The sequence below is a fragment of the Azolla caroliniana genome, unplaced genomic scaffold (assembly GCF_043228905.1).
Source record: "Azolla caroliniana isolate FFs.n. ecotype wild unplaced genomic scaffold, voAzoCaro1.0.p SCAF_16, whole genome shotgun sequence".
NCBI classification, from domain to species: Eukaryota; Viridiplantae; Streptophyta; class Polypodiopsida; order Salviniales; family Salviniaceae; genus Azolla; species Azolla caroliniana.
In genome coordinates this window covers 17,747,739-17,760,309 of record NW_028230451.1, presented here as the reverse complement: position 1 = coordinate 17,760,309, position 12,571 = coordinate 17,747,739, and the positions used below count along the sequence as shown (strand labels likewise).

At 37.2% G+C, this 12,571-nt stretch overlaps 2 protein-coding genes across 3 annotated transcripts; one reads left to right on the top strand and one right to left on the bottom strand.

The window, feature by feature from the left end:
• Positions 1-201: 201 nt before the first annotated feature.
• On the bottom strand, positions 202-3,827 carry LOC147854113 (pentatricopeptide repeat-containing protein At3g03580-like). Its single transcript, XM_087332433.1, has one exon. The coding sequence runs from the start codon at positions 3,616-3,618 to the stop codon at positions 1,285-1,287; it is 2,334 nt and encodes a 777-aa protein (XP_087188559.1). The 5' UTR covers positions 3,619-3,827; the 3' UTR covers positions 202-1,284.
• A 6,397-nt stretch (positions 3,828-10,224) lies between these two features.
• On the top strand, positions 10,225-12,120 carry LOC147854112 (uncharacterized). Of its 2 annotated transcripts, XM_087331915.1 has the most exons (3): positions 10,225-10,378; positions 10,537-11,319; positions 11,881-12,120. In XM_087331915.1, exons 1-2 carry the CDS (start codon positions 10,237-10,239, stop codon positions 11,292-11,294), a joined length of 900 nt encoding a protein of 299 aa, XP_087188041.1. In that variant the 5' UTR covers positions 10,225-10,236; the 3' UTR covers positions 11,295-11,319; positions 11,881-12,120. The 2 variants fall into 2 exon arrangements, with proteins under 2 accessions (XP_087188041.1, XP_087188040.1); XM_087331914.1 differs by lacking the exon at positions 11,881-12,120 and having other exon boundaries at positions 10,537-11,338.
• The last annotated feature ends 451 nt before the right edge of the window (positions 12,121-12,571 follow it).

Sequence of the window (12,571 nt, the reverse complement as noted above, 5' to 3'; positions counted from 1 at the left end):
ATGACCACTGTTTATGGCATTCAAACATATCTTGTGTTGGGCACAAAATTTACCTTACCTGAAATATTAAATCTCTCTTAACTAACACCGACAGTGAGTGTCATATGATGATGAAATCATATAAGTAGAAACAAATCAATTAGGCAGAAACATAAGAAATAGTACTCGTTATGCGGATATCTTTGACGAATCAGACTCCTGTGATGATTTTCTAGTATTTACTGGAAGAAATATGTAGCCTCCAAACAATGGTGCTATTAGATGGAAAACAGGAATGTGGATGGCACCACACTATCATTCCTACCTGTGATGAAATGGCCATCCACAATGGAAAATGATAGGACGTTTAGTTAGGGAAATATTTGCATGGCCTTGAAATTCATGATGAATCTTCTTATAGTTGGAAACATAATGTTTTGTGCATATTTTGATGTTGAGCTCATTACCTGCACATTTGGAAGTTGCATGAACAATTAAATTTCTCTTAAGCTTATTTTGAAAGTTGTGTTACTGTGATGACCACAGGTCATACATACACATGCATCTGTATTGATCTTGCGTTGTGAAAGTCATAATAAAATCATTCTGCATAGGAAGACTGTGGAACTTCTCATGGCTTCTTGAGCATCTACACTTGCACATATGCGTACATGCTTATCATTGCATTGTAGAGCACTGTATTGATCTTACGTTGTGTAAGTCAAAATAAAATCATTCTGGATAGGAAGACACTGTGGAACTTCTCGTGGCTTCTTGAGCATCCACACTTGCACATGCATACATGCGTATCATCGCTTTGTATTTGGATGAAACTTTGTTTGAAAACATCTTGGGCTAGAGGTTGCATATACACATCCCTACAGATTGTTTGTTGAACAATCCAAGATGAAAAGATTTCTGCTCTAGAACATGTTTGAGCACTTTCATGGTTTCTCAAGCATACACCATGCTTTGTACATAGAACAATATAATATTTGCATTGATAGCCGTTTGGAAACATCTTGTTTCTTCTTCACGTATTATCCATTGTATCAATCTCTCATCATTAGGTGGGAGCATGTGAATGATAACACTAAGATAGGCCGCTATATATTATGAGTACTCGTATAGTGCTCGTTCATAGTGTTGTATCAGATAAACCTAGATCCCTAAACATGTCTTTTGGTCAACAAAGGGCATCTCTCAGTTTTGCATTCGGCAATTTGACTCGCCCACGACATGCTGACCCTCCAATCTGAGTACATTGTGATGTTTTGGGGCAATCAAATGAGTCTTTTTCTTGAATTACATTGCAGCCATTTTAACATTTTCAATTATTTGAATTCCATCAAAAACATTCTGGTATCCTGCCTCAACAAGCAAGTTAGATATAAGCACATGGCCAGAGGGATCAAACGGCTCTAACTGCATCATGTTATCAAAGCATTGCATTCCAATTTGTGGGTTTCCATGTGCTCGACAGCTCGTTAGTAAAGAGGTCCACATAATAAATGGTGAGTGAAATGGAATACTATACAACAAATCCTTTGCATCATGAAGATACCCAGCACGACCGAGCAGATCAACCATACAGCTATAATGCTCAGCGTTTGGTTCTACTCCATAATATTCTCTCATATATTTAAAGTAATGGATCCCTTCATCTGGATGTCCAGCTTGAACACAGGCTGTGAGCATATGGGTGAGGACATATTCATCCGGTTTTAAACCTTGTCGTTGCAACTCTTCCAGGAATTGATGGACCAATAAGTATTCACCATGCAACGCACATCCTTCGATCATTGTACTCCATGAAAGTACATCCCGAAATGAGAGCTTCTCAAATACTTTTAAAGCTTCATCCATAAGCCCAAACCGTACATACACTTCGATGATGCTATTCCCAACAAGCAAATCAGATTCAAAGTTGCTTTCAAAAATTTGGGAGTGTATTAGCTTTCCCTCTTTTGTGGCCCCCATGCCTCCACATGCTTTCAAGGTATGTGCAAATATAACTTCATTTGGTACTACATCCTCTCCTAACATTTTTATGTAAAGGCCTATTGCTGCAAGACAAAATCCATGTTGAACATATCCTGCTATAATCACGCCCCATAACAACGCATCTCGTCTCGTTATACCATCAAACACTTTCCGTGCCTCATCTAAGAACCCAGATTTTATATAAAACCCAACAATGGTACTGCCAAGTAGAGTATTTGTTGAAACCCCAGTTTCGATAGCTATACCATGCACTAGCCTACCACCATGTGCATCACCTATATTCCCACATGCTTTCAATATACATAGATATACAACTACATCTGGTTCTACATTTTCCTCATGCATTTCTTTAACAAGTTCAAGAGCATGATGTTCAAGCCCATGCACAACATATCCAGAGATTAGTGTGCCCCAAGATATGACTGTCCGATCTTGCATTATGTCGAATGTCTTATGTGCATCCTCCAAGCCTCCACATTTTGCATACATGTCTATAAGACAACCATTGATTGACACATCACATTCTAAACCAATGGTCACAAGCTCATGATGTACAAGCATCCCTTGTTTCATACATCCTGTACTACAGCATGTTTTTAGAAGATTCAATATAATCGGTCGATTTGGTATTATGTCCTCATCTTGCATGTTCTTCAAACAGTCGGTAGGAAGCCCTGATGTGACAGTGCTTCCCATTAATGCGCCCCATGACCTTTCAGTATGATGTGGCAATTTTTTGAATACATGGTAAGCTTCCTCTTGGCATCCACATTGGGCATACATGTGAATGAGAGTGTTTCCGACCACAACATCTGGTTGTAGTCCATCCTCAACGATTTGGTGATGTATGAGCCTTCCCTCTTCTAAAGCCTTGACATGGGCACATCCTTTCAGTACAGATGAGAAAATGACGCTATTTGGTTTAATATGCTCCTCCTCCATTCTTCGGTAAAGTCTTATGGCATGTTCACCTTCACCGTGCCTTGCAAAACCAGCAATCATACAACCCCATGAGGTAACTGTCAAAACTGACATTCTATTGAATACAACACATGCGTCATCGATGCATCCACACTTTGCATACATATCGATAAGGGTATTCATCAATGCGACATCCGGTTCTAGACCTAACTCTATAATATATTCGTGAACTACCCGACCTTGACTGACTAAACCCATATTGATACAAGCCTTTAAAACCCCTTGAAAAGTGACACTACTAGCTTGTATGTCATTATGTTGCATGCATCCGAAGAGCTCTAGAGCTCTTTCATGGTCTCCAAGGGTAGAACTAGCTGAAATGATAGCATTCCATGAGTGAATACTGGGTCTTTTTATACCGTAAAACACCTCAAGTGCCATGGGCAGACTTCCACATAATGAAAATACTCTCACAAGATGTCCTGCAAGGAAATCCAGTGTATGGAATCCTTTCGAGACCATGATTTTATGCAAGTTTCTAGAAGCTTCCACATCCATCTTTCTTGCACATCCTTGGAGAAGGCAGAAAAACACATCTCTAGTGATGGGTATACTTCTTTTCTCCATGAGAGAGACAACCTCAAAAGCTTGAGACATGAGTCCCTTGTTGCAGAACTGGCTCAGATAATCCCGGGATCCGAGGTTTGCAACCATCTCTCATATACTTGAGGGGTGGGGAGAGAGAGATTTATCCAAGTTTTGGAACCATTCTTCGTATACATGACACAGAAAAAGAAGATGATGACATACCTGGTCTTCTTACCAGCTTTTCCATGGAAGCTTCCCCTGTTCCAAACATTTGTCCCCTGTCATGCATGCTTTCTAAGGCTTTGAATGTATGTATGGCATGTATGTATGGTATGTATGTATCATGTATGTATTACACCAACCATTTGTCCACTGTTGTTCAAGCTTTCTAAGGCTTTGAATGTATGTATGTAATGTATGTATGTATTACTCCAACCATTTGTCCACTGTTCTTCAAGCTTTCTAAGGCTTTGAATGTATGTATGGCATGTATGTAATGTATGGTATGGTATGTATGTATGTATGTATGTATTACACCAACCATTTGTCAACCGTTGTTCAAGCTTTCTAAGGCTTTGAATGTATGTATCCGGAGTTAGACTTTGTTTTTTTTAAAGAAGATATCATGTCATTAGTGTAAACATTTTACAAGCTTTTAAATTCGGTGTGATCCGCATGTATCTATGTATGTACGTATCCGAAGTTAGGCTTTGTTTTTTTTTTAAAGACGATATCCTGTCATTAGTGTAAACATTTTACAAGATTTTAAACTCTGTGTGATCGGCATGTATGTATGTATGTACGTATCCGAAGTTAGGCTTTGTTTTTTTAAAGACGATATCATGTCATTAGTGTAAACATTTTACAAGATTTTAAACTCTATGTGATCGGTGGGGGAAACAACCATTTCGGAGACTGAAAAGGCCAATAAGGAGTGTCGTAATTGGATGTCATGAATGGAGTAGTTGTCCAGACGATAAGAAACTCGTGTTGTTGAGCAATTTTAACATCAGAATCTCCAACTATACCATCCTATTGACCCTTCAAAGTATGAACTGTGTCTAACCAAATATTTGAAACCAATTCAACTGGTGATGTTCTAAGTTGATAGAAAACGAGAGAGCACCGAGCCTTCCAAATGTGATATACAATGGTACTATTGTGGTACTACTCAGTATCTCCCATACTAATTGGACTTCCTTCTGTATTCCTGAAAACTATAATGACATCAATGGTAATATATGAACACTTCCAGATTTAGTGTAAAATCCATGGTCCATAGATTCGGCGTCATAATGGAATGCATCACGGACAAGTGATGTCCAAACCACCATGCCCCAAGTGAAAACCAATGGGGGAAAATAGTTAGCAATAAATCTAAGGAGACATTGCCATATCGGTTGAGACTCAATGCATTCCCATAAACAATGTTTTTGAGTTTCCGTGTGTAAATGGCATCAAGCACAACCAGAAGATACTCCCATCCCATGCAACCATGTGCCAACTGGCAAGGTTCGGAGTACAAGTAACCATTGTACATGCAATATTTGGTGTGGTTATTTTTTTGCCCATAAGATAACCCAGAAATTTGCAAGGATTTGGGTATTTGGAGTCATACTTGTTTCCCAATTATTTGAATTTTCAAAAAGCGAAAAATAGCTACATTGCATTATGCATGACATAGAGGGGAATGGAAAACAACCTTACGCTTATTATGGACCCATTTACTCACCAAAGCGTCTACATAGAGAAAGGGCATCGATTTTGGCTATACTTCGAAAGGTTAATGTTAGAGTCTAACTAATTAATTGGTCAAAACATAAAGATTTATAAACCAAAGAAAGGAAAAAGGGTTAATGTTAGAGTCTAACTAATTAATTAATCAAAACACAAGGAATTATAGACCAAAGAAACTACTCGATCACCCCCTAGCAACGACGTCATACAAACCCGAACCTCCTCACTATACCAGACCATCGAGGGTTGATATGAATCGTACCTTGGGTCCTGCGAGGATCGCATGTGCGTAGCTAACAAGAGCCATAGCCACATTGTCATAGTCTCATCTTAAGTCAAGTTTCCCCCTTGATAAGAAGGTAGCTAGCCTTCTTATGTATGAAAAAATCTCAAACCCTAGTGTGTTCACAATTTGTAAAGTGGTCAAGTGATAACACCCTTAACAATTATCCCACACCATAGAATTGAATTTTACAATTCATACCCTCACTCTTTTCAGAATTAACCCCTGTGTAATCATCATAAGATCATCGAAAACTACTAAAAAGTTATCTCGTGATCAATTATGGTTATGCACATAACAATTAAAATCTAGGAAAAACTTTTGGTTGTTTGGCAAAGCCCATTTGGCCTTTTCAAGTACGACTTATTTCCTCCAATGGACAAGAGTTTGGTACGATGGAGCATTTACATTGCCCACATTTATAAGGTATTTGGTCAAAACCAAATGCACAAAGTTGCTTCTTCAAGCCATCTTTATCACGTAGGATATGATGTTAGGAGTTATGTGCACACATAACGTTAATTAGAAGTCGTTAATAAGGCCAAAGGTCAGTCCATGATCATATGAATTACTGATTTCCTTAATCAAGCCCCTCATACATAGTCTTCGGCTAAGCCTCCTACCTATCTTGTCCTACACCTATATCTCTCTACATCATTATGGTCTCCCTCGGAATCTCCTCAAAGAGATTGCATAAAGTTTATGTATCTTTGCCTAGTATGTAATATGTAACAATCGGCAACGGTTCGGGTTAAATGGTTCGATGGTTTTCAAAAAAATAAATTTAAACAACCTTTTCATTTTAAAGTCTACTTCTCACATTTTAAGAAAAAACTTTAAAATTTTGAAAAATTAAAAATAAAAAAATTTGAAATTTTATAAAAATTGAAATTTTGAATTTTGACCTAAGTTGAAATCCGAAACGTTTGGATTTTTTTTAACAGTTCAATTTAAATGGTTTCGTGGTTCAGTTCAGTTCAAGTTTCAAAAAATTTTAACAGCTCGATTTTGACACTCTCGAACCAAACCAAACCGTTGTCGATTGTTATTAATATGTGAGATGTCTCTGAGTGATATTGATTGCTTACCACCCTCATAAAAAGTTGTGAGTAATAAATAGATTGGATAATTTATTTTAATTAATCAAAGTTAACCAATTGATAAACGAAGTGAGTTTCAATTCCTCGACATATCAAAGATGATAGTTTAAAATCTTGTCATTTTCATGTAAATTGTAGACAATCTAGTCTTTGGGTTCATAATCGCACACCGTCGTTGCAAGTAACAATTAAAGTGAATTTTGGAAATAGATACAAATGATTTGAACTTGTATACTAGTGATATTAGAAAACTACAACAAAGATGGGGGAGTTATGAGCTCCCAACAAACATGATAACTAATGTTCAAGACTACCAATCATACGACACACACAAACTTAGAATAGATATTGCTTTTTCTTAACAAGATAAAACAAAAAAGCTTTGAAAAGTATGAATATGTAAGTTGTAACCAGCTTTAACGGTGGTCGTTTATGAAAGTTACTAGTGTATGTGGCTTTGGAGCTATTAAGCTGTTTAAAACTTGTATAAGAGCAGTGTACACATGGGGTGCAGTATTATGGGCAGCGGTACATGATAAACCGATGGAATATGAACATGAGGAGGTTGCGGATGCTATTATGGTGAGGCATGGTATGATGGAAAAAATTTTGATCCCTCCGAATCCACAAATACAAACTGATAAACCTCAAATATGGCAATTGGTAAGCAGTATTACAATTTGGTATATTTGGAAGGCTCGATGTTTGAAGGTATTTCAAAATATGATTGAAAGACCTGCTCAAATAATCTCCGGAATTTGGATAGAGATTGTACATAATCTTAGAGGGATTTTGGATGGTATAAAAGGTAATACGCATCAAGCGGAGCTTAGGCGGGTGGAGTTTCATGCCATTTGGGACATAGGTATATTTTATAGACGGTATTTTGGTAAGGTGGAGTGGTTCTACTCAACACCAAAGTGTTTATTCAAGCCAATGGTTAGACTTTAGAAAAATATAGGGGATCGGTATAGCTTGTATGTTTAGCCTTATGGCGGTTTTCTAATACTAATGTAGTATCTTTTTTTTTGAAAAAAAAAAAAAAAAAAAAAAAAACTTGTATAAGAGGACACATATTCTAACAATAAATGTTGAACAAATGCTTTGTCTTAATTGTCACTAACGATATTGTCTCGTTCAAGTTCCGAAAATTTTAGCAAGAAGTTCTCTCAAGCCTGCTAACATTTGAATATAGAAAGTTATATGAAATTTAAAATATATGCTCCAAATATCTAGTTTTAAATGATGGACAAATTTTCCGTATTAAAAGAGTATGCGAACTTTACTTATCCATATTGCCTAGAGATTAGAATATCATTCTTACAAGCCAGTTTATCGACGGTTAACCCATACATTTGATACTTTTCCAACATAACTAATTTTCCATATTAAAAGAGTATGCAAACTTTACTTATCCATATTGCCTAGAGATTAGAATATCATTCTTACAAGCCAGTTTATCGACGGTTAACCCATACATTTGATACTTTTCCAACATAACTAATTTTCCATATTAAAAGAGTATGCGAACTTTACTTATCCATATTGCCCAGAGATTAGAATATCATTCTTACAAGCCAGTTTATCAACGGTTAACCGATACATTTGATACTTTTCCAACATCAACTAAATAAAGAACTCATTGATTTTGTCACCTTTTTTATGCGTAAAAATCATTTGGATAGTATCAAAAGGGTAATAACATTTTGTACATAATAACATTGGATGAAACTATAAAAAAACAACTTATTTTATAAATGCATGCATGTGGGTATCCATCGAATAATAGTTGAATTTGTTGTGTTGAATAAGAAATAACCAACAACAAATGTATTTTTTGGAATAAATATATGATATGGTACCGAAAGGAGATGTAGAAAGTTTTGAAATGTGATCCATATCTTTATGAGCGATGTCGTGAGATTGAGATATACTAACACAATTGTCCACGTGCTTGCTACAAGCTTTAACTATATCCATTTTTTATGCATTCTCCTTTTTTTATGTGTTATAGGCACAATGTTCCTGTTATTCATGCACACTAGAGTCATCAAGAAAAACAAATCCACGATTACTATAATTTGTGGCTTGACCATTGCAAAATAATAACTTTGTAAGTGTTTATGTAACAACTTCAACATTGTAGGTGTAAAATATTAATTTTCTTTACTATATGCTGATTCGGGTTTTTGTTCTTTATTATGTCATACCTATACCATAGCAACGAATTTGTTGTGCATAATGTCATAACCAATACCAACAAGCATGCACTTGAACATTGTATATTTTGTGATGTAAAAAATTGTAATGATGAAAATTTGCATTAGGCTTCATGGTGACACGATTGCGCCCCTTTTGGTGCATAAGATGAGGATTGGTACGCTCTTAGAAAGGCCTTCACAATTTGATCAAAGCCTAAGAATGAGTGTTAATAAAAACTTTCGTTAGCACGTCGTGGAGATTTGGGATCTTGTTAGTCAACATCCATGAAAACAATGAAGATGCTCTTGGTCAAAGTTAACCTATTGGTGATCAACCACCTATCACTATAGGAACATTTTGACGATAGTCCACCTTTTTTAGAATGACATGCAACATGGATGATTTACACTATTCCATAGGTTTGCGTTTGACAACATTGATGTTTCAAATGATGCGTACCTTTTGAGAATACCACCATAATCTATTATGGACATTTTCAACCATTCCATTTGTTTGTTATTTAAACTCCTTTACATTACATATAGGAAGAGTTTGCACTAGCAACATAAAACGCCGATGAGTCGGTGAGAAACATTCTTCTCCTCTCCCTTTTGATTGAGTTTGTCACAAGTTAATTACGTGTAAATCTGGCACTCTCTATCCAATGAACTAATAGATGAGAGACATGTTTTACGCGTTCAAAGTTCCCTTATGAAAGTGGTGATTGTAAGTTGATTGCAAGTAAAATTTTCACTCGCTACATTCATTGGCAACATCATTGCATGGAGATTGTCAATTACATGGGTGGTGATTGATGTCACGTCGTGACCAAAAAGTATGGAATTGACTAGTGTGGCACTCTAAGCATTTATAAGCAATATAAACCCTTTACAAAAGATCATTTGGTGGAGATGATCGAGCATTTTTAGGGCATGCTTTGGTCGTGGGTTCAACAACAAACCAAATTCCCACACATATGTCACCTGCTCGAGAAGAAGAAGTGTAACAAAGCGCAACTTCACTCACCATTAACACGTGGAGATCTATGTCCAGGGACTCTAGAAGCTGATTCGATGGCACACGATGGCAGGATCAAGAGGTAAGCTTTGCGACATTGGACGTTGTCGTGTTTACGTGGACAAACATAATTGCTGAGTCTGGGTCACACAAGTGAAGTGAACTTAGGTAAGGTCATGCCAAGTCAAGCGAAGCGAAGCCAAGTCAAGTCACAGATGAAGAAGATGCGGTGGATGGTCAGTTGGTCGATCCATCGGGTGACCTAGACAGAAATGTATGGTGGACAAACTTTGGTTAGGTGTGACCCAACAACCTTACCACACACTTAAAGACACAATCCTAGAGAGAGAGAGAGAGAGGAGGCCATGACACCATCACTATGCCTGTCTATATACATATATACACATGCATAAGCATCTTTTTGTTTCTGATGTCTTTTTTGCTAGGCTCATGAGGAAAGAATATGAAACAGGACAAAGGCAAGCAATAGGAGAAGGAATAGTTGCAGCATACAGAGGGTTCCACCATATCCCCTGTTTCTTGTTAAGTAAGTAACCTCTGTTTTTTTTGTTATTTTCTTCTTCACTTGTTTCATGTCATCCACTTCTTCTTGTCTTTGTGATTTGATTTATTCATTTGATTACTTGTTTTTATTTTTTATTTTTTACTTGCTTTCTTATTTGAATCCTCCTTCTCAATGTGAAGATCAAGAGAGGATGGCAATGAAGCTCATGGCTATGGCTATAATGGTTATGATGAATATGGTTGTGGTTATGGCCATGCATCATGAAGGAGACAAAAGAAGTTTGTTAGATCATCATGGAGATGTGGTAGAAAAGGTGAATGGTGACCATGACCATGTGAGCCATGGTGATCATGACCATGTGAACTATGGTGGTCATGACCATGTTAACCATGGTGGTCATAACCATGATCAACATACTGTAAACCACGACCATATCGGTCGCGATTACCATCGAGAGAATCAACGCGGTGGCCTAAATCAAGTGCATGAAAGACCAGGTGATGGTGTCATGCATCCATTGCGGAGCCGCGGTGGAGAGCGTAAAGGAAGCCGGCATGACAAAATTAGGGTTTCATCCTCACCATACCATCATCGAGAGCACATCAAGGGCACATTGTCATACCATCGGGATCAAGAGGTGCTCGGAAGAAGTCATCAGCGTAGTGATGCATTGTCCGCATTGGCATCGGGCCAACCATGGAGAGGCCTTGTGGACCTACAGGATCTGAGATGCCAGCACTGCCCTTGTCTGTACGAGGACGATTCCAAATGCCGCCTATGCTTCATTTGTGATCGAAATGCGGGCGATGCTTCTTCCCCATCCTCGCCATCTCCGTCTTCTTCTTCCTCGATCTCTCCATCTTCTTCTTCTTCAGTCCCGCAGCTCGTCGGCGCCCCGTGCTGCTCCAACAACACATGCTGCTTTTTTCAGTTCTAGAACTATATCTTGTATGCCCTTTTCAGTTAAATCTTATACCTTGATTTGTACATAATTGCCCACATGCATGCATGCACCATGTCATGATTACATGCATCCATCCATGTATATGTACTAGATAGATGCTTCATGCATTAGTATGTACATACATAGCCATGCATATATGTATGTATGTATGCAATGCACACATTCATGCATGCAATCATTCATTAATGTATGTATGTATGTATGTATGTATCTATATATAGATAGATCTATAGATAGATAGATGTGTGCATTGCATCCTTGGTTATGTTTGTACCAATGTATGGCATAGGTAGATAGATGTATTGGTATACTTACATAGTACATGCTTTCATACATTTTACATACATTGTTATGTACACTAGATCCATGCATACATCATACATATAGAAACTCATAAATACGATTCATACATGCATGCATGCATGCATGCATTTGTAGAAGCATACATACACTCTTACATTCTATATCAGATTCATGGCTCATATTCATCGCTTGATGTTGAGTTCTATATGCTTAGTTTCTTGTTATTTTTGTTCAAACCAAAAGAAGCTCCTTTTAGAAGATTGCGTTCCGGTGTTGGAGTTTGAAAGTCTTTAAGCCAAGAGCAACTGAGTCACAAGAATGCATTTACACACATAGGAATACAATAGATTGTGATAACATCATGTTGGACATTGTATCAAAATATTGAAACTTATCGGTCTTGTAATGAGCACTAGTCACATGACATAACCACTATTATTAGTATGTAGTATATTGGTATCCCAATTAGCACTAATAACAAAAGCAAGGCATATGAAATCACAATAGTGTTAGGGTTAACCATGTGCATGTTTAATGGCCATAATTGAACAATTCTCTAGTTGTTGTGTATTAAATAGAGATAATTGGCTTCCTATTAGTTTTTAAAAGATGTATGGGTGCAAAGATTATTCAACCCAACATTCACAATCTAGCTTTTAGTATTGTAGTTTTTTGGCATCAGAACCTTGTTTTGAGTGACTGTAAAGCTTGGCATCATCTGTGCAATCTATTTTTTGTATAACAATGAGTCTAGGCTCTAATAATGTCTTTTGAGTCCATGTGTTGCATATGAGTTTTTGGATGATTCATTTGGGTTGTCAAGTCCAATCTTGGTTTGTACATATGGGCATCCAATTTTGTTGCATGGCATTTTACTTTGTACCATAGAAGCTATCTACTTCCAGCTAGTTTGTAAATTAGAGAATGGATGATCCAAATATGCGACA